This window comes from Ursus maritimus, unplaced genomic scaffold, assembly GCF_017311325.1.
Source record: "Ursus maritimus isolate PB19 unplaced genomic scaffold, ASM1731132v1 scaffold_14, whole genome shotgun sequence".
Lineage (NCBI taxonomy): Eukaryota > Metazoa > Chordata > Mammalia > Carnivora > Ursidae > Ursus > Ursus maritimus.
The window spans coordinates 6,861,028-6,883,380 of record NW_024423786.1 but is presented as its reverse complement, the minus strand read 5'-3'; the positions used below and the strand labels follow the sequence as shown (position 1 = coordinate 6,883,380).

Sequence of the window (22,353 nt, the reverse complement as noted above, 5' to 3'; positions counted from 1 at the left end):
CTTTTCAGTTTCTTACCATTTTATTTCCTTTTTTGTGAACTGTCTATTCACATCTTTTGCCCATTTAAAAAAAAAAAAAGGTTGCCTGTCTCTTTATTATTGAACTTCAGAGTTCTTTGTATATTCTGGCTACAAGTCCTTTTTATATCCATTGTGGATATTTTCTTCTAGTCTGCGGTCTGCCTTTTCATTTTCATAATCATATCTTTTAGAGACCGGAAGTTTTGATTTTTGTGAAGAGTCAGTATTTTTTCTGTTGTGTATTCTTCGTGTCCTAAGAAATTTTAGCATTTCTCTTATTCTGAGCAGCTGAGCCCCTTTTCTTTCTGTTTAAAGGCTGTTTGCCTATCTTTCTGTGAATTAACTGTCCATGTCTTTGGTCTGTTTAAAAAATAATCCTTTTATTGGTCTTTCTCTTCTTGATTTGTACGAGCTATTTGTATATTAGGGATATTAGCCCTTTATGGGCTGAAGTGGTATTTTCTCCCACTTTGTTGTCTTTCCAACTTTGCATGTAGTTTTTTCTATGCAAAATTGCATGCATGTGTTTTCACATAATCCACTGTATCTGTTTTATTGCTTATAGATTTAAGGCTAGAGGCTCCTCACTCCCAGGTTATAAAGGAATTCACTGATGTTTTGTATGGTTTCACTGTCATACATTTAGATCGGTTCCATTTGGAGTGGATTCCGATGTACAGTGAAGCTGGAATCAATTTTATCTTTTTGCAAATGACTGTCCAGCTGTCCCCATATCATCTGTTAAAAAGTCCATCTTTTTCTAATGATTTGAGATCACCTTCCCTAGACCTTTATCAATAAGATACTAAATTTCCGTATGTACTTGGACGTTCTCTTCTGTTGTTTCTAGACTCATGTCATGCCATGGGCCCATCTGTCTATTCCCATGGTAACACAACCCTCTTGTAAGTTGTCAGCTTTATGACCTGCTTGAACGTAGAGCAAGGGAACCTCCTCCTTGTTTTTCTTCATCCAGGTTTTCCTAGATATTCCTGCTTATTTATTTTTTCCCTATAAACCTTAGAACCAGCTTGTCTAGCTCCAGAAAAGATACTTGTTGATTTTTTTCAAATGGAACTGTGGTAAATTCTGTATGAACTTGGGCGGACCTAATCAGTTTCTTGCTGCCGAGCGGCCCTGTGCGCACACGGGAGCGCTTTCCCCGTTCGTCCCAGTGTACTTTTCACAAGGCCCTGGCGAGGACCACTGTGGGGCCGAGCTGACAGCTTTTTTTCATTTGGATGTTATCCATTTCATGTAGGTTTATTCCCTAGGAATTTCTCTTTTTCATCGCTCTTCTGATGGGCTCTTCTCTCACTGTTTTCCAGCTGGCTGCTGTTTGCATATACGAAGGTAGAATTGGTTGCTGGTCATTTTACACCTTGCTGTCTTACTGAATATCGTCTTTATTCATCTCAACATTTATTTTCTTGTGTTTTCTAGGTGTACTTGCATATCATCTGCAAAAAGAGATCATTTATCTCTTCCTTAGGGTATGAATATTTTTAAAGCTTTGTGCTATATATTGCCAAATCTCTTCTTTTGAAAAATATGGTACCAATTTATGTTCCTGCTGGAAGTGTTTGGCCACTCCCTTGCCAGCACTGAGTATCCACATTTTTTAAATCTTTGCCAGTTTAATACAACCTTCATTCATTACAAGGAGGACATTCATGGGGCCCCTTGTCCACAAGGCGCTGTGAAGGAGGCTGAGGACACAGCCTCCCCCCCAAGGCCTTATTCTAGGGTGAGATGAGACAAAAGTTAGTTTTTTTAATCCTCCAGCTTTACTGAGGAATAGCTGACAAAAAGTGTATAAATTTAGGCTTTACAAAGTAGGGATTTAATATACATTATGAATGATTGACACCATGAAATTACCATATCCATCCCCTCACATAGTTATTGTGAGGTGTGTGTGTGAGAGAGAGAGATGAGGACACTTAAGATCCATTCTCTGGGCAAATTTCAAGTCTATAGTATTTTTAACTATAATCAGCATGGTGTACATTGGATCTCCAGAACATACTCCTCTTACAACGGAAAGTTTGTACCCTTTGGCCAACATCTCATTTCCCCCCAGTTCCTGGCAACCACCCATCTGCTCTCTGGTTCTCTGAGTTTAGCATTTTTAGATTCTACCTATAAGGGAGATCATATGGGAGTTGTGGAGGCTCAAGCTTCTGGAAGCTTACAATTAAGACTGCTGCCTTCCTGGGCCCAGCCAATGGGAAAAGGACTGGCTGCCCTAGTGGAGAAACCCATCTCAGGCCCAGAGAACTCTTTCTGGAAAATCCCTGAGCAGTTAAATCTATGACCCGCTCCCCCCTTACCTTCTTCTGTAGAGTCCTGTCATAGTGAGCCCTTTGGGTGCCTTACCTGATCCCCTGCACGTCCCACTGTGTGCAAAGGCAGGGCTGGATGCTGAGGATCCTTCCCCATCAATGAGATCCAATAAAATGGACAGAGCCTCTGGAGCTCCTGCTTTTCCATAAAGCCCTGCCACCCTCCCGCCCCCACCAGTATCCTTTGAAAAACCCCGTCCATTCACAGAGGGCACTGCTTGTTGACACAGACTGCCCGGGCCCTGGCTGGCATCTCTCCCCCACACAGCAGGTTATAGCCCTCCACCCCTTGCCGTGGCCCTCTCCTCCATGCAGCCTGCCCCAGGCAGCCCTTGTTGTTCCTGTAACCTTTTCCCACACACCTGTGCTCTCCACTCTGCACCTGACTGCTGTGTGATCCCAGGCAAGCATCTTACCTCTCTGAATTTGTCTCCCTCTGCACTTCCCGGGCTGGGGTGGAGTGGTGGAGGGAGTATTTGCATCAGCTCTGCGCAGCTGGGGCTCCGGGAGGGGCTCCACCGGTGTGTGTTTATGGATGACTGATGAAAGAAGGATGAGCCCCACCCGGACACCGTCCACTAGCTGATTTTGCACTCAGCTGGTCTGAACCAGAGGATTATCACATCCAGGGGCTCCTAAGCGCAGCCTCTGTTTGGGACGCAGCCACCCTCTCCTACCCCCCGCCAAACCCCATCTGAGGGTCCAGGCCCCGGAGTCTATTTCAAGCCATGCTCTGGAGCAGTTGGGTGGGAAGCTGGGCCCTGAAAAAGGCAGGGCCTGCCTGGCGTCACTCAGGTCACCGGACCCCAGCCCAGGCTCCTCCCCATACCGTCCCTGCTCCTGCAGGCGTCTGGATCTTTGCTTGGGCGATCCCACCCTGGTATCTTGGGACAGTACGGTGTATGTAGAAAGGGGGGGTGGGTGTGAGAAGCACACCCACCACCAGCCCTCAGCCCAGGCAGCTGGGCCCTCAGGATAAAGGAAATTTCCTTCTCTCTGTATTTATTTTCCACATCCTTGACTTTGAAAGCCAAGCTGGTGTTGATATTTACCTTGGCCGGGCCTCTCCATCTCCCCGGGCCAGCCTCGTGTAAACATGATGTTCCTTCTCTCAGCTCTGCTAGGGTTGAGGTGGCCTTTTGCAACCAATTCTAGGAATTTTGAAAGTCTGAAGGCTTAAGTTCAGGAACCAGCCCCCCAGGGAGCCCAGGGTGTGGGGAGCCCAGGGTGCGAGGAGCCCTGGGGGCCTCTGTGCTGGCCTCCGGCTCCCTCCAAAAGAGGCAGCTGGGCGGGGCCTCCAGCTTCCTCACCCCTCTTAGCAGCGGTGATGCTTTGAGAGCCCCGCTGTCCCCTTATTCATGCTGCCCCCATGAAGGATGGCCCCAGAAGTCTTGGGCTCCCCAAAGACACAGAGGGACAGAGGCAGGATCTGGCTGTTTCCCCTGGGACTGGTGGGCAGAGAGCTTATTCCCAAGGGTCAGCCAGCTCTTTGGTGCTTGGCCAGGTGTGCCATCTGTAGTCCATCTGGCACCTGGACCACAGCTGACGTGCCGCCCCGGGGGTAGGAGCCTGCTGAGGTGGGAAGTGTGTGCACAGGCAGGCCGGGCCCCCTTTGAGCAAGCACACAGGCCAGGGTCCCTGCCCTGGGAGACCTCGAGAAGGAGGCGATTAGAGAGACAGGATGACCTGGGGCAGTGGTCGGTGCGGCAGAAACAAGAGCGAGGCGGGCTGGTGGGGGCAGGGCTGGCGGCTGTGCGGTGGGGTTGGAGGTGAGGGGCGCTCACACTCTCGGTTCAGGTCCCAGCACCCCTGCCCCCAGGCTGGCCGCTGTTCACTCACTTAGCAGCGAGGCCTCAGGCAAATGACTTCCCTTCTTTGTGATTTGCTTTCGTTATACAAGAACTAGGGTGTCTGTCCTTAGTGACAAGGGCATTGTGAGGCACGCAGTGTGTCATCTGCTAGTGGGAGCTGTCATTCTTTTGCTTGCTATCACACCACACAGATCTGAGGCCACATCAGTGGGCACCACCGGGCAGCTGGACACTGAATGTCTCCCCTTCTCCACACAGATCTGGGACATGAGCGACGATGAGACCGTCTGACGTGGCCCACCCTCGCGTGGCTGGCTTCTCCCTGGCCACCTACTGAGGAGCCCTCAGTTATCGGAACCGGACTGCTGCCCCCAGGACCGATGATTTGGGGCCCTGCGCCCTTCCAACCTTTGTGGGCTCCTCCTCTGTGTACGTTGAGGACCAGGGCCCCCTCTCCACTGCCCAGGAGCTTCTGGGGTTCTCCATTTCTCATGATTCATGATCCTACCAGTTCTGAGCTAAATAATAACCTTGGCTTTGGCATTGCCCTTGATCTGGGACTTGGTTCCCTCCACGAGTTCTTTTTTTCTTGTCGTGAAGTGTTTGATAGAACTCCCCGGATCCCTCCCACCTTGGCCCCCATGGGGCGGCAATGAGGACAGGGAAAAAAGTCAGCCGAACACACACCAAATGGGGAAATGAGAAAGCTCCTTCTGGCAGCCACTCTGGGGGGGTACCACCAGAGTCCCTGGGCTGCCCTTCAAGCCCCAGAGAGGGGCCTCTGGGCACCAATGAGGGCTGATGTCCTTGTGAGCTCTGTCAGCCTGGCCTGCTGGAGAGGGAGGGACGTGCAGGACAGAAGGGCCAGCACTCGTCCCACTGAACCCAGAACTCCACTACGGACAGAGTCTGCCGCCCAGACTGTTCCTCCACCTCCTAGCCTGTCCCCAGCTGTGGGCAAAGCACCTGTGCCTCCCCGCTCAGGGAAGGAAAGAAGTTTCTGCTGCTACCTTGAGCTGGTGGAAGGGCCCAGGAACAGGTCTCAGGGCCACATCCTGGTAACGGCCTGGGTGGGCGCTCCTCCTGCCCCCGAGGAGGCCTCACACCCCTAGAGCCCACTCATCTGCGGCTGAGAGAGACGCCCTCCCTCCTGAGGGCCCTCCTCAGCGGTACTCGGAAGGCCCTGACTGCAGCGTGTGGCCATCTGCGACACCCACCCAGAGCTGGGCGTGGGGACTCAGGAGAGGGAGGCACCCTCTCCACACTTGTGTTCTTGGAGTGCTCTCTTCTGCCCTAGGCCTGGGACCCAAGTCAACAGTGAGTCTGAAGGCTGGAGTTTCGGGTCGTAAATGGGCTGCTCGTGGAGCCGGAGCTGCGGTCGCGGCCTGCCCGCCATCGTACGCGGGTGCAGGCCCGCTGCGCCCTCCCCGGGCCCGTGGGTCACACGCACAGCCTGTGGTTTAAGAGCACTTTATTATTGTTCTTAAGGCTACTTTTAAGTACAAAAAAAAAGATGGCCTGCCAAACCTTTTTTTTTTCTTCTTCTTCTTCCAGGAAAAACAGGCCACAGAGAATGGTATATTACAGATTTACAAACATGGAGAGAACGGTCAGAACGCACTGCGACGGCGTGGCTCTGTGAAGAACTCACTGTGCTCCTCCTGAGGCCAGGGAGTGTGTCCTTTCCCAGTGAAATGTTTGGTTTTCCGCTTCCCCGTGCGCCCGGGGCCCCTCCAGGGGCCCGCCTATCCCAGATAGGTCGGGGTCGGGGCCGGGCGCCTGCCGCCGACAGGCCGCTGCCCGAGGAGCCCGCCCTTCACAGAGCCCGCCAGCGGTGGCTGCTTTCCCGCCGCAGCGCTCAGTAGCCTGGAGCAGTAACAAACTAGTGGCTGTTAAGGCAGATGCAGTGTTCTCATAGAATAACTGTGTTCCTGCACTTTTACAGACAAATCTACGACAAAAAAAAAAAAAAGATCAACTTTTTTTTCCAAACAAAAAAAAATATGAATGATTACAATGGGAGAGGGGAAATTAAATAGCTACATATCATTAACAATTAATTGTTCTTCAAAAAATACCTACAAATTTCTCTGTACATTCTTTACGCACAGCGTAATGATGGTCTTAAAGTTACCTATATAAAAAAAGTGTTCTCACCGATTTTTTCCTACAGAAAATATAGGGGCCCGAATGCGAAAGCCTGGAAGCCCAGTTACATGGGGGTGAAATGTGTGCAGGGGCAAGAGGAGAAGGGCTTTTCTTCCGCCTGTGGAAAGACCTGCAGCCACCCTGGGACCACAAGAGCTGATCGCTGACCTTTTTGCCCAGTGACGATTTTCACAAGTAACCAGCTAACCTATATTTTTCTTATACTCAAAACCAGCCTCGAGGGCTCCCAGGTGTCCGCAGTGCCTCCCAGGGGAGGCGGGCACGCCTGTGTCACCTGGCCAGGCGACTTTGTAAGCCCTCTGGTGGCCTTCTGGAGGCTGGAACATGGCGGGGCTGGGGGGGCGGGGGTAGAAATGTACGTTTCCCAAAAAGAGGAGCAGCTGTTGAACATCCACAGCTGTGTCCGTCATGCTTTCTTCTTCGCCTAATTTCTAGTTAGTAGCTATTACTCTAGCAAACGATAATAAATGCAGTGATAACTGTATAAAGTCAGAGGAATGTATACTGCCTTGGCCCCAGCGTACGAGGAAGCACACAAAATACCGTATCACAGATTGTCAGTAATCTGCTGTTCAGCCAAGAGGGTTGAAAGGGAGCAGTTTCTGCATGGAGGGAAGTTGGAAGACACAAACCCCGACTCCCCTGGGAGCTAGTAATAAGCAGACAGGGATGCAAAAAATAAATGTCAGCCAGCAGCAAAAAAACTCCAGCATCCTACACCGCGGCTGACCCACAACTGGCCTGCCCGTCTCCAGGGCCTGCCAGCCCCACACTACTCGGAGTAATGTGAACATCAAACACAAATCTCAGAGTACAACTGTACCAGCAGTAAGTATATCTAGGACTGTAACTGACAAAAATAAACTAATTCTGAAAAGAAGCTAGTAAGTATTAAGGTTCTTGTTTACTATATCTATACAATTAATAGAAACCAGCTATTTTTCTCCATTTAAAACATGCATCACGTTGAAAGCACTATAGAATCCTCCAACCTCAGCTTTAGTCTAACAAACTGCAGTGTTCAGGAAAGGGAGAATGCCCGTGATTGGTAGAGTCTGCAGTCCAGTTGCAAGCACCTGAAATCTAGAGAGAAAGACCTATAACCTGTATGAGACTTCCCCTTCCAAAGCTGTTTTGTCTAAATTTTAAAAAACAAACAAAAAACACACAAATGGTCAGAAATGTCATCCTTAAACCCTTTGTTTTTCAGCAGTTTGCCCTCAGAGTATTAGCATCTCACAGAAAGTTGTCAGGCAGGCAACTTTAGCCCTCCTCCAATAGTGCAAATCAGACGCGACAGTTCTCTGCTCTCTTCAAGTAGACGCACGCACGCACGCACGCAGATGCACACACGCGGGCCGGACCCAACACGCGATGGAAGCTAAGCCACACACACCCCGGTCTCGAGAAGCGAATTAAAAAGCACAGAGCATCTGGGTCACCAACGTCGTGGCTTGTGACTGAGAAAGCGTGCGCCGTGGAGTCCTGGCCCCCGGCGGGGCGGCAGACCTGCATCAGAGGTTTCTTTGGTAACTGAGGCAGGAAGGCAGGAAGCTACGTCAGATGTTCCACGTGCAGCTCCCGCGATCATGTCTGAGGGCCCCCGGGGACGAATACCAAGCAAGTACAAAAACAGAACAAAAATCCCAACGACATGGTTTTTGCGAATAAACCATCCCTTCCCTACCCTTCCCCCCACCCCACCCCCACAATTTTTTTTTGTTTTGTTTTTCCGTTTTTTAAGCACTGACTGTTCAAAGCTCAGGCAAACCATGCAGATTGACATCTTGTTCCAGGTGGCGCTCCCTTCACGAGACCACGGAGGGGGAGTGGCTGTGGCTGACCATGTGCGCGGAGGGGCTGGCAGGCTGGCCCCTGCGCGAGGCTGACTCGGGGCTGCTGGATGCGCCGTCCTTGGCCGCCTTGATCTGAAGCCACGTATCACCCAGGGCTTTGGCAAAGTGGTCGTCCACGGAGCCGGTGATGGACACCGAATTGGGCGCCGGCTCGGGCTCCTTGTAGTTCTTGCCCAGGCTCCTGCGGAAGTGCTCCTCCACCACGGGGTCGCAGGTGGTGGTGGCTGTGGGGAAGCAGGACAGCGGTCAGTCAGGGCTCTGGGGACAGAGGACCCATGTCCCCAGCCGCCCTGGCTGGGCACTCGGCCAGGTCTCTTCTCTGAACCTGTAACATGGCAAGGTGCCGGCCTGGGCCAGGTAGGAGTTCAGAGAGAGAACACGGTCTTAATAGTGGTCGATCTTGTCCCAACTACAGTTTCTTCCCTGGAGGCTTCTTCCCTCTGTCCCACGCAAGCCAGACACGATGCATGTGCGCTCAAAAAAACACACTTTTTTAACCTCAACAAAATATAAGCTCCAGGGGCTAGTTGTTCTGTCCACAGCACGATGAAGAAGGAGCGCAAACACTCCACTTAAATCACGTCCAGCGAGGAAGCCCGAGCCCCCGCCCCGGCCGCCTCCCGCCCCGCACGCAGGGTGACTTACAGCTCGGGGCCCTCCGGTAGCTGGCCGGCCCGGCCGCCACGCAGCCGCTGTGCGCGATGGGGCAGTGGGAGAGGTTGCAGTTGCGGGTGCTGGCAGAGGCGCACGTGATCACCGAAGGCCGGTTCTGGGGAGAAGAGGCGGCTGGCGTTAGCTCTGGCTTGGGAGGCAAAGAGCGGTGGTGCTCACCCCAGCCAGTGACCGCAGTCCTTACACAGCTGGGGGCAGAACGAGTCTCTGGGTCCCTCCACCACCACGGAGGGGGCACCCATCCTGCCCGCGGGGAGCCAGGTGCCACCATCCATCGGGTCCCAGTCCTCCGTGCAAGGCCCTCATCAGCACCCTCCACTACTCTGCTGGGAGCCTGTCCCGCAGCCCTTGCGGACAAGAGGCAAAGTGAAGCCCGGCCGCCTGCGGCCTCGACTGCAAAATCGGAGTGAACTTGCTAACCCACAGCAAACTCCCAGCCGTGGGCCTCCACGGGGGTGTGAGAAGCCTCCACAGCTCTTGAGGTCAAGTCCCCAGGGCAGCTGGGTCCCTGCCCTTCTCAGCATGTGCCCCGTAGCCCAAGGGCTTCTATGCACCATCCCAGTACCTTCCCAACATACAGCTTTTGCTGATGCTAAAGGCAGCTCAAGTTGGATTCTATTATGACCACACAAATCCTGACGGTGACAGACACGCAGAAGTACATCCAAGTATGAATTTATATGCATCCCACCCCTTGCCCAATTTGCTCTGCCGACACACTCTCCTTCCCCACGACCGCCACACTGTCTGCCTGGTAAAAACTCTACTTGTCCCCTAACACCCTGTGACTATCACCACCTCCCCATTTAGCAAGTCAACCATGCCTTCTAGGTGTGCCCAGAAGACCCCAGCATCTGGCTCCTCCAGCCCGTGCACACTTCAGAGCAAGGACCACAAAGTGTTTCTGGAGCCCCAGACCTTGGCACAGTATCCAGGACAGAAAATATCTGTCAATCAAACAGCTTCCTCAGGTTCCAGCCAGGAAAGACATGTGATGGCACTGAAGACAAGATGGAGGAGGATGTGCCCTGAGTTCCAAGAAAACTAGAGGGGAGCTGGTTGAAGGGCCCCCTGAGAGGGCCCAAGGATAAGAACAATGTCAATGTGAGGGCAATCAGGGCTTCTCTACCCCTGGCCTTCCCTCTAAAGAGTTCAATCAGTAGCCAGGATAAAGACACAAAAGGCTTGCCCAGCAAACCTTCCCACGACGGGAAATGAACGGGAGTGAAAAACATGTTCTGTGATAAAGATCTGGACCTACAAGGATGGGCCAGGACGTGCTTGAGTCTAACGCAAAATTACTCACATCCAAGACGGGGGAAGATGCAGCTTAGCAGCAGCATGTAAAGGAAAAATTGGGGGTTTCCTTCCTAGCTCAACACATCAGCAATGGGGATGGAGTGAGTGTGACCCGTCACAGTATGGACAAAAGTGGTGCAGAGAGAACATGGCTTTGCGGCCAGGTCTGCTCCCCACCATCAGGCAGCACCTCCACCCTCTCACCTCCATTTCTTCGTGTGTGAGACAGGAAGAGTAGCAGCTGAAGAGGGGGCTGGAGGACGGCCAAGCCTGTGGTGGCAGGGGTCCTGCCCTTCAGGGGCTGGTCTTGCCGCCCCGGAGGGCAGCCTGCAGTCTAGAGCCCACCTTCTGAAGGGTCTTTTAACCCCGAGCCTGTGATCTCCCTGCCTCCCCTCTCGTAGAATGTGCCCTCCATCCATGAGGCAGGGCCGAGGCGGCCATGTCCATAAGTGACCTCGCCCCATTGGCCAGGCTGGAAATCTGACCAGGCTTGGGGCCAACTCCTAAGCCAGACTAAGTAAGAGATTCAGGTTGACCTCAGGAGCCATGGGGCAGTCACACCAGGCTGGCTGTATGGCTTGAGAAGCAGAGAGAGAGAAGAGGATGCAGAGACCTGGACCGGCACAGAGCCAAGGCAGGGAGAGCCTGGCTTCCTCACCAGCTCTCCCAGGCAAGGGCTGGCCCTTCCTTCCTGATCCTGCCGTACCCATGACCCTGGGCTCCAGGAGACGCCCCAGTCCTCCCAATAAAACTCCCTTCCTTTTGTGCTTACGTCAGCTCAGGCTGGTTTTTGTTCCTTGCAACTAGAGTCTGACTGACGCAAATGTTGCCAAGTGGGGTCATGTTTTGGGGAAGGGGTCATGGAAGGTGAAGAAATGTAAAGTGTCAGAGAATGAATTTGGGGAAGCTTAGAATAAAGGTAGAAGAATCAAGTCAACATCCAGCCCTTATGTCAGCCACTCCGGGACAGAATATGGCCCCTGAGCAGGGCCAGCAAGACAGAACCACCGGTGAACGTGGGGACGCTGTGAAGACATTCCAACCTCACTCCTGCTAGTAGTAGGTCATCTCCAGGACCCCTCCGGGCTGGAGACGAAGGGAACTCTGTGGACAGGTGCACAGACAGCAGGGGACAGCCTCTCTTCCTCCCCGCCAGCCCAGGCTGCAGGGTGGCCCGGCCGGGCGCTCCCGGGACAGGCCACACCACTCCCTCCTCTGCAGAGCAGGCTCGTCTCCCAACCCGGCTGAGAGCAGGGGGGGCTTCCGCGCCACAACCCCCCCCAACAGGCCTCCCTCTTCCAGATGCTGAATGCGGTGAGCTCCCGTGACCCAAACGCCTCCCCCAACCCCCTCGTTTTCCAGATGGGGAAAACGAAGGCCAGAACTGAGTAACCTGCTGGAGCTTCCACAGCCAACCCGCAGCAGGGCCAGGCTGAGACGGTCACTCACACCGCACTCAGCCCTTGCCCCTGCTCTGGCTGCACCCGGAGCCGAGGCCGCCCTTGGGAAAGAGCATCTAGAAGAGAACCATTCTGCTGTTCACTGTCCCAGGGATTGTTCATATGTAACCTTATCCTGTGTCTCCTCATTTGCTGCTGTCCTCAAAGCCACTCTTGTGGGCTCTTCCATAGCTTTCCTTAGGACACTCTATCCCCTCAGAGCTGCCATCACAGAAACATGAAGTGGGGTGACACCTTCTGCAGCCTCCCCAGACACGGCCCTCTGGGAACTTTCCTATCCCAGTTCCCAGAGATCTGAGTCACAGTTTCCACCCAGAAGAGGAAGGCTTCCACCGCCTGCCGACCCAGAGCTGTGCCCCTGCTGCAGGAAGCCCCCGCCCCGCCCCTTCTGTGGCTCAGAGCTACAGGGCGGCAGGCACCCTTCCCCACAGGAGCCACCCTGACAGCTCCCCAATGAAACCCAACCCTGGAAACGGGCGGATGCCGCTGAGCTGCTGGAGAACAGGGACCGTATCGCTCGTCTCTGTGTGGCCAGCACAGTAGCTGGCACAGAACTCCGTAAACGTCCGAGAGGAAGCTCAGGTTCCAGTGACTGTCCAGGCCATCCCACGCTGGCACAGGAAGGAGCTCGATGAATGGTCACCAGGTGCATAAAACACACGCTGACCCGCAGCCACGGCGGGAGGGCAAGCTGATAACCTCTGCTTCTCCACCAGCCCCAACCTTGAAGTTTAGGTCTGGGCCAGCATGTCAGGGAAGCCAAAGCCACTGTCCCCATCCGGGAAAGCTGCAAACTTATTCCACCCACTGGCTTTGTTCTTCATCCAGGAATCCCCTAAGAACTCAGGTGGGAAGGTTCTCAGTCCTGGAAAACCCACTCAACAGCCCCATGGCACATCGGACAAGCCAGGGATCCTCTTGCTGGACTGGGCAGCCAGGCACACTTTACAGAAGGGTCGGGGGGACCATGGTTAAAAGAGCCAGGTCACTCTGTCCCGCGGTACACTTCTCACACAGCAAATCTGACCAGAATCAACCAGAAGATCCTCAAAGTCCTAGAAACCCATGATCCAAGCCAACACTAAAGCTTCAGAGACAGCTGTTCTGGGCAGAGATAGTTCCAGGGGTCCTGGGGAGCTTCTTCCTCCAAGTCACCATGGGCTCAGAGATGGAACTTCCCAGTGGAGTACCACTCCCCCCACACCCCCAATCCCTCGCCCATCGAGGGACTCCCCACAGCAGTGGCCGCAGCCAGAGGGCTGAATTCCCTGATCCTAGAAACCAATTCTCTGATGTTTAAACCACCTCTCCTGTGGCCTCTGAGTGCAATCCTCCCTGCACACACCCACCTCCCTGATGAGACTACGAGCTCCTTCTAGGCTAGAACTTATCCTACACGTGTGTCTCTGTGTCTCCAGGGCTTTGCAGAGCCCCAGGGCACAGTCCGCACTGGTAAGTGTGCAATACGTGAATGTAGGGATAACTCGGCCCCGAGTTCCTATCAGAATAAGTGGCTCTCTGCTGCCGCGTTAACAGTTGTAGTAGTACGCTGGATAACCGGCGTCCTCCAGACTAAGACCATGAGTGCCTCTAGCTCGCTTGACCAGCTTCTAGCATCCTCTCCTTGCACACAGCAGGCGCCTACCCAGTTTCGTTAAATGAATGCATGAAACCAATGGGATGGAGATGCCTGGCCCCACATATGAAGCACAACTGCCCCTCACCCTCACTGGGATTCTCAGGCACCAGCACCACCATTCCCAATGCCCAGAGCCTGCCCCCAGCAGTATGAGAGACCGGATCAGAGACGGGCGCCAGGCAGTGCTGGCCGGGCCAGGGCACGGCTGGGGCAGGCGGGGGTGCTGCAGGGAAGCCTAGGCACGCCCAGCAAGCAGAGCTCCAGCTGCACCCAGCATCTCCTTGGGACACGGCACCCGCCTCGCTCACTGCCCGTCAGCCTTCGGCAAATGCTGACTGGGGACCTATTGGGTCACGGGCCCCAAAGGTTCACAGAGAAACACTATGGGCTCATGAGGGGATTCCAAACCTCAATGCTGATGCTTCCTTTTATATTTCCCCAGGAGCCCCACTTTTGAAATATTGGTTTTTTAAAGCAAGTAAACTGTGTTTATTAAGTAATAATTTAATTTCCTTTAATAAAAAAAAATCCCTATCTGCCAATCACAGATTTCTCACCAGCGGGAGCTAATAATCGCTCTGACCACTGACTTTATAGGATTCCAACCCAAAGCAAAGGAACCTGACATTTAACTTTGTCAGTGTGACCTTATAACAGGTAAATGCAGGATTTTCCTTGACCCTCCTAAAAAGAAGACCGCTGAGCAAGACTGCTGAAAACATACCTAACCTAAGCCAACCCTGCCTTGTGCAAAGACACTAAGCCCCAGAGATGTTAAACGTCTCGTCCGAGGCCGTCAGTCCTGGGAGGCAAGGCCCGGGAGGGTCCCAGTGGGAATTAAACATGAGGCGGCACTCGGTAAAAGGATCCATGCTGCCGCCACTCCTCCTCTTTCCAAGCGCAGAACAGAGGCTAAGCACCACCTCTCCTGCCACCTCTCTCCTGGCCCTCCGCCCCGTGCTCTCCGCCCAGGCTGCAGTCCCCAAGCCCCTGGACCTACCACCAGCCACCAGCCGGAACCCTACGGCCAGAGGCATACCTGCTGCCGCTCCACTGGGGTCAGCGTGGGCGAGATGCCAGCCGACCTGCTGGCGTCCATGCTGTTCTTGGTCAGTGCTAGGGGCTGCTCCATGCTGAGGCTGGGGAGGGACGTGTACAGGTGGTTGCCATGCAGGCTCATGGTGGGGGCCACGGCACGCTCGATGGGGCTGCGGCTCCGCTCCCGAGGGTCTTTTCGGCAGTCTCCATTGGCAGTCTTGTTCCTGAAAGAGAGGAAAGAGCGCTCAGATGGGAATACCTGGCATCCCCTGAACGGCGAACGGGATGCCGGCCCTGTGCCAGGCGCTTCACGCTCACTATGTCATTGAGTTCTTCACTGTGTTGGGGATAAATATTTATCACCGTTTCCATTTCCGAGGCTCAGGTCAAGCAGCTCACCAGAAAGTTGAGGAGCCCCAGCGCTAACAGAGGTCGGCGTGACTCCAAAGCCCCTTGGTGCTGGGAGGAAGCACCCTCCCCAGGGTCTGAAGTCGGCTCTGCAGGGCCATCCAAATGAAGGTGGCACCCCTCCGCTCGGCATCCTGCCCCCCTGCACGGCTGCGTGCCTATCGGAGTAAACGGCACTTGCTCGGAGCCTGGAGAACCAGCCTATGTGCTCGAGGCCGGCTTGGCTGGACAAGCATCTGCCGTTCAAAAGGATGAAGATGACGACGACGTGAAGTCACCAGACACCTCCTAAGGGGCGGACCCTGTTCTGGGCCTCCAGCAGCATGAGCTCCCCACATCTTCCCAACAACACAAACGAGATGCCACAGCGATCTCCTTGCCAGAGGACAGAACCGGGACTCAGGACAGTGGGGCCGTGGCTGGTAAGGGGCGGTCATAGCGCGCAGCTCTACTGTCCTGTCCGCAACGCACCAGCCCCGGCAGTCGGCTTCAGCAGCGTCCCGAAGACCCCCGCCGCGTGCGTGGCCCTTGGCAGGTGCCGTGTGAACATGGACGGGGCTGCCAGCACCACCCCTCCCCGCGATCTGAGTGACCCCAGCTCAAGCAGCATCCTATGCGGCACCTGTGAGAGAATGACTGGTCGGGCACGGCCGGTCAAAGCCCAGGAACGCCGCTTCGGCCCAGCGCCCTCCCGCCCTGTTTATTGAGGGGGTTCGTCGTGCCTCGGGTCTCGGCCCCTTCCATCCACCATGGTCTTTGCTGCCAGCACCATCTTTTTCTCATAACAAATGAGAAGTCTTTTAACTAGAAATGTGGGAGATAAAAATGTCAGTGACTTTTCTTTAAGGATTGCAAATTATTCTGAGTCCACAAGCAACCATCCTCTGGCCTCAGCAGACACCCTGTTTTATAGCAAAGAAGCCGGGGCTCATACACTATGAAACCCAGAGAAAGCTAAAGTCACAGCCTGCCTCACTGCCTGAGTAAGATAAAAGGTAAGTTGGAATTTGAAATGGGCACGTGTTGGACGGGCACGCCTTCTCCCATCGCAGGCTCATGTGCAGCTGTAGGAAGTAATACAGATCCCGTGTTTCCTTCCCCCGTCTCCCCCAGTGGGGACATCTTGGACAACACCCCCAGCTACAGATGCTCGATCTGCCGGCCTGATTCAGTCCTGCTTTACTTGTATTCCTCTATAAAACAGATCAAACCACATCACGCCCTTAGTTACAACTCTCAGGAGCTCAGCACCCCTTCTAGGCCTTTCCCACTCTGGTCCTGACCACCCTTCCGCCCCCGTGCCCCCGAGCATGGTGCTCCGCAGTTAAACAGTCTTCCTGCCATTCCTCAAGTAAGACGCACCACTCTCAGCCTCTAACCATGTGTGTTCGTGCCTCCCCCGGCACACACACCACTCACTGCTAACCATGCCTGCAGCTCTAGCTGCCGTGCTCGGGATCCCGAAGTGCCCTGTGCACACCTTTCATAAAGAACCCATCACGCCACTGTGAGCAATGTGTTCACCTTTGCACCACCCCCCAACCTCCCGGGGGCTTCCGGGAGCGCACCAAGCCCTGCTCACCCTGCACGCTGCCTTGTGCCCATGGGGACCACGAGTGAACACAGAGAAGCAGCACACGGGTGACCGGGGAAGGAAAGGCAGCACTGTGGCCACGGAACTGAGGAGGGGCAGAATCGGGAAGAAGTGAGGGCTGAGGAGCCAGCTGCAGGGGGGTTCGCACCCTCTGGATAGATGACGAGCCTGGATCAATACGCCAGTGGGGGCTTCGCAGAAAGAGCACGAGACGTTGCAAGGCCCGCATGCTTTGGTTCTGCGCGCCATCTCTCAAGCCACGGAGCCCGGTGTCCTCATCTGCCCTGTGGTCACAGCAGAATATCCCTTGGGGGGCTTTCAATGAGGACCGAACAGAAGACAGACACAAACAATCGCGCTAGCCCAGCGCAAGCGCCCAGCGGACACGGTGGGACCAAACCAGCTGCAAGTTCGGGTAATTCACCACAGAAGGCACAGCGTTTAATTTACGGGTGATTTTTCTCCCTTATCCTCTGGTTGACGACACAGCGTGACTTACAGCAGTTAGAGAGCACATTTTCAGCCTATTCAGACGGTCATGCACGAGTATGTTCTGGTCACGTAGTTTAACGATACATTGCACACACACCGCCTTCACCCCAGCAATTTTCAAAGAATTACAACACCAAACAAATACAAAAAGCTTAATTTTGAAACCAGCCGTCCATCACTCCATCTTCCTCTGATGATTCAGAAGACACGACAGGCCTTTCCAGAGAAGGCCTCCAGGGCTATGGCAGCACGAGAGCAGAATCACGCAGCCTCGCCGAGGAAGTCGCACCAGCCAGGCTGCCAGCCCAGCGAGCCCGGGATCGCCTGGACTTTCCCTAAACGCACATTTACTGCTAAATATACATTTTATCAGACTAGGAAAAGACGACATCATCACATACTCATCCTCAGTATCAGGTCTTCTTCTCAATTTGGATAAAATATAACGTTTGACAAGATACGCGAACTGCTTCCTTGACAACATCTTCCCCCCGCCTGCCAAAATGAGGTTCCTGGAGGCCTCTGAACGAACTGCAGACGCTCAGGGGACGGACTGATGGGCTTCGCAGTCCCAGTTTGCCTCTGTCCAATTCAGACTCTAGTTTCTCAAGCAATGTTAACTGGGCCCCTATTCTGTGAAGGCTACAGAGAGGAAGACACAGCCCTGCGTTCTCACAGGCGCATGACCTAGCAGGGAGGGGCACGGGCTCCCACGGGACAGCTACAGCACCAGGAGAGCTGGCATGGGCCACAGATGGAGGCAGAATGCTAGAGAGAGTCGAAGGATGAAGAGTCGCCTGGGGCTGGCAGGAAGGAGCAGCCTCAAGCTCGGGCAGCACCTGTCTCCATCCGACGTCAGAGTCACCAGCACAGACGGGGCAGCATCCATCCCCCGAATCTGGTGTCCAAGTGGCACCTCACTATTCGCAGGGCGCAGTGACGTGTATCAACCCAGCAGGGCTTCGGGACAGCCACACAAGGCCTGGGGACTAGTAAACCACATCACAGGAAAGGGACGCCCCAAGACAGTAGTGAATTGTCTCAAGGTATCCAGCTAACAGGGCAGAGGTGAAGACAGGCCAGGGCCAACCTGTGGCCCCGAAGATCTGCTCTGCCCCCACACCACCCCCAGGAGCGGGAGAAGAGAAGTCTGGGGAAGCTAACCCGAAAAGCGGTCAACTGCAAACATGACGCAGTGGGGCATCACGGATCAGACAAGACACTGACGAACACAGAAAGAAAATGTCTGAAGAACTTGGTGTTCAATTTTAGTAAAATTATACATTACTCACATTTCCAGCTCATTTTCCTGGTTCCCGGAGCTTAAAGACAGACATTGTTTTCCATGTTTCCCCCCTCCTCCAGTGAATCATAGCCCAGGCTCCTCGGCTTCCCAGAGAATCATGTGCTCTCACGGACAGCAGACAAACCACACGCTTCCTGCCCGGGAGATCCAAGTCGCCCCCGTTCTAGTTAAAGACAAAGTCTGCTCATGAAAAACCAACTGCAGCCCCATCGGGGCCCAAAGGGCTCCCCGGCCCCTCACGGGGAACCCACACTCACCCTGGGCCAGCACCGTGGCAGCCAGTGCTCAAGGAGAGGAACCAGAAAGGGGGGACAAGCGTGGAGAGGTGCTAACAAGGAAGATGCCTATCACACGGTCCTCCAGGACAAGGTGTTCCAGGGAATGGACACCGCATGTCCCCTGCCCTCTCTGAGCTGAGAAACCAAGCGTCCACCGTGTCTGGGGAAAATTGTGGTGAGAAGGGAAAAGAACCCATCCAGCACGTGAAAAAAGGGCACTGTGTCCATCTGTATTCTCATTAAAATGAGATGTTCCTGCCCTTAAATAGGAGCTCAGAGTTGAAACCAAACCCTTGGGAAGATATTACTTGATATTCTGGGGCCGTAGCTAAATTCCATGAACTACTGACAGCTACTAAATAAACCAGTATGAGCCTGAATTCTTCCAGCAGCGGAGGGGCTGTGGGTAGAAGACATTTTAGTTGGTGCTTTCCAGACCTATTCTGGGCCCCGGGGGACCGCCGAGCTGTAGGTCTCTCCACCCAGGTGAATGAGGCAAGACCCAGGCAGGGACCACACAGAGCAGCCCTGGGGGTGCCAGACCAGTCCCCGCAGGTGCAAACTGAAGGTCTGCGGCAGCCTCCATGGTGTAGGACGGTGTAGTGCAAACGGAAGTTCAATGCAGGAAGGAGCCAGGAGCAGTGGTGAGGCCCCGGGCAGCAGGGCCCCATGAGGAGAGGGTCACAGCCAAGACACAGCCCTCTCCCCTGCCCAGTCCTCCCGCTCCCATTTCACTCCTTACTGGAGCAGTCACCCTCTGGGAACCTGCAGGACAGTAACAAACCCTCGCGGTCCAGCACGAACAATAATAATAAAGTCAGAGGGCGCCTGGGTGGCTCAGTCAGTTAAGCATCTGCCTTCGGCTCAAGTCATGATCTCAGGATCCTGGGACTGAGCCTCGAATCAAGCGTGGGGCTCCCCGCTGCTCGGCAGGGAGCCTGCCCCTCCCCCTGCTCGTGCCACATTCATTACTTACTGAGTTCCTTGGGTTTATGATGGGGTAGGTGGGACTGTCCCAGTTCTACAGAAGAGAGGAGCAAGGTGGTGAAGATAAACTCAGCCAAGGATGGAGGTAGAGGCAGGACATCAGCCAAACATACCGAATGCTCTGCCCTCCTCTCCGAGGCCCTGTGAAAGCCCTCTGCTGCCTCCTGCTCCGCCCCAAGCTTCCAGGCGGCCTAGACTGCAGGGACGGAGGGAACAGTGGACACGCGCGATGGGACCAGCCCTCCATCGTGTCGGCCTTGCTTTCCACTCAGCCAGCTCCATGGGATGCTTTGGAGGGCCCCGCACCCCCCCGCCCCCGTACTCTGCCCAGCCCCCGGCGCCCCGTGCAGGGCTGGGCACACGGTGGACTCTTCACTGAATAAGTGAATTACTGGAGTCCCTACATTATGTGTGCACCCAGTGAACAGCATCGGTGTTGAATGAAAAAGGAATTAAGGAAATTTCAGAGGCAATTCTTCTGAAAAAGCAGAATTTAGGGAGCATTTAAATATTGAGAATAAACGGCAGTGAAACATCTTCTCCCTGTAACTACCTTCCCCATTTTTTGTCCTCCCGCCCCCCCCAAATTGTCCCCTAGGTCATCACGCACCACCCCACCTTCTCCTGGTGAGCAGGGTAATTCACAGCTTCCGGACAAGCAAGAGGGCACTCAGGTGTGTCCCCAAGATACCCTGTCAAGCCTGTCACTCCTTGGTACCAACTACAGACAGGAAGCAGGGGGGTGGTGATGCCACCAGGACACCGTGGTGCAAAGGGAAGGCAGAGACCCCCTTCTGGGTTCAAGAGGATGAGCTGTGTGTCAGTCAGGAAAAGTTGGGAAATACTGGCATTCACAGTGCCCCAAAGACACAGAACCTGGGACCTCTGCTTTAATCACAACCATGTCCTGGTCAGCAGCAGAAAGGGGACAGAGACGGACTGTAACTGTGGGGAGACACTGTGTTGAACGTGAAATTATCATCACTTAACAATCCAGAAAAAAGCCAGAGCCCTACCACCATCAAAGGTCCAAGGGAACCCAAACTGCGTGTGAAGAGCACTTTGGTTGGTGAATTATGCTGTCACCACGTCTATCCACCCACATAACCATTTCCCCGTGAGCTCCCCACAAAGGTAGCATCCCTCTTCTGCTACTTCAGATTTCAAAGAGCAACTACATGGAACCACACCACACATCCATTTGCTCTATCGCATGGCATGTGTGACCTACGGTCCCACTGAGAAGCGTTATGTATGCCACTGCAATGTTGCCCTTAGGAAGCAGTGTCCGAAAATATAATGCATTTAAGTTAGGGAATCCCTCTCTTTACCTTGATGATCTTTATTATCGTGAACTATCACTTACTGAATGCTACACGCCAGATCATATTCTAGACCTTTTCGTCTTATTAAACCCCTCACTACAGTACAAAGTAAGCATCATCCCCATTTTATAGATGAGTAAACTGAGGTTCAGGGAAGTTAAGCAGTTCATCTAAAGCTGCAAAACCAGTACAGTACGAGGATTCTAATTTCTATGTGACTGGCTCCAAGCTCTCCTTTGCACCTTTCCCTCTCAAGAGAGGGGGAAGAGCAGCAGGGAAAACGACAGGCCCGACAAATGAAATCACATACAGTATTCGCTTCTGACCTTTTCTTTCCTCTATGGGAGATGCTGGCAGCAATCGATGCCGCAGAACACGGCAGCCACAGCGGAAGCCCTTCCTTCGTGCTCCCCCTCCTGTGCTCACTCCCCCCCCCATCCCTAGATGCACCGCTGTCCTGTATTTGGGGAGTCTTCCCATCTGTGCTTGTGAACTCTCACCGCAGAGGAGTCTATCTGTAAACACCACGTAGCACGTTTCAGGGGTACGTTACGGTCTCACACTGGGCGTACAGCCTTGCCACCATGCTCTCCGCCCTCGCGTGGTTTGGGGGCTTACTCACGTGCTGAGCTGCAGACCTAGTCATGTACCTGCCGTGCGGTATTACTTCACATCTTCATATGAAGACACCGTCACGTAGTTACCCATTCCTGACAGGCATCTGGACCGTCACCTCTGGTTTGTCTTGTTATAAAGAACCCCACGGTGCTTCCATCCTTGCATGTCTCTGCCCGGGAACAAGGGTTTCTGAGAACCTCTCAGATAGATGTCTAGAAGTGCGCCACTGGGTCGCAGAGCTCGCCCCCTTCCAGGCTTCAACATGTTGCCAAACCCTTTATGACGTAGCTGTCCACGCTGTACTGCCTTGGCCAGCAGTGCGTCACCGCCCCCGGCGACGTGTGTCCTCCGTGATGTCCGGCTTTGGCGGCCTGTGGATTTCTGCCATTCTTGCGTATGGAGTCATTCCTCCTTCGTGTTTTAATTTGCATTTCTCTAGTTACCAGCACCGTTGAGCATATTTTCACACATCATTCTATTTCCCACTATAAATTGCTTTTATTTTGTTACGGGTTAAATTGTGTTTCCTCCAAAAGATGTTGAAGTCCTAACCCCCAGGACCTGTAAATGTGATTTCATTTGGAAAGAGTCTTTGTAGATAATCAAGTTAAGATGAGGTCATGAGGGTGGGCCCTAATCCAATAGGACTGGTATCCTTATAAAAAGGGGGAAATTTGAACAAAATGACAGAAGGAAACAACGTGAAGATGTAGGGAGAATGCCATCTACAAGCCAAGGAATACTTGAGACGACCAGAAGTTAGGAGAGAGGCAAGAACAGATCCACACTCCCAGCTCTCGAGAAGGAACCGACCCCGCTGACACCCTGATCTGGGCCTTCTAGGCTCCAGAATTGGGAGACAATCTATGTTTCCTGTTTGCGCCCTCTACTTTGTGGTACTTTGTCAGGGCATTCCTGGGAAACCAACAAATTTCCGTGGCTTTTCCCCACCACTGCTTTAGACTTCTTTAGATATGCTCCACAATCATGATTTTTTCTGCTTTATCTGTAATTAACACTCCCCCCCCCCCCGCA

The 22,353-nt window shown here is 53.7% G+C and overlaps 2 protein-coding genes across 10 annotated transcripts in view; one reads left to right on the top strand and one right to left on the bottom strand.

The window, feature by feature from the left end:
* Positions 1–4,730, top strand: part of ATG7 (autophagy related 7) — a 233,446-nt gene extending 228,716 nt beyond the window's left edge. For all 5 annotated transcript variants that reach the window (XM_008697881.2, XM_008697877.2, XM_008697880.2 and 2 more), the window contains one exon: positions 4,436–4,730. Coding sequence is in view for 1 of the 5 variants with exons in the window: in XM_008697880.2 (XP_008696102.1) it covers positions 4,436–4,468 (33 nt within the window). In the remaining 4 variants the exon portion in view is untranslated. The remainder of the gene's footprint in view (positions 1–4,435) is intronic.
* Positions 4,731–5,633: 903 nt separating this feature from the next.
* The window catches only part of VGLL4 (vestigial like family member 4), a 157,158-nt gene continuing 140,438 nt past the window's right edge, over positions 5,634–22,353 (bottom strand). For all 5 annotated transcript variants that reach the window (XM_040628446.1, XM_008697875.2, XM_040628445.1 and 2 more), the window contains 3 exons: positions 14,312–14,534; positions 8,848–8,971; positions 5,634–8,426 (listed from right to left, as the gene is read on the bottom strand). In XM_040628446.1, the coding sequence (XP_040484380.1) occupies positions 8,155–8,426; positions 8,848–8,971; positions 14,312–14,534 (619 nt within the window). In that variant the 3' untranslated portion in view covers positions 5,634–8,154. The remainder of the gene's footprint in view (positions 8,427–8,847; positions 8,972–14,311; positions 14,535–22,353) is intronic.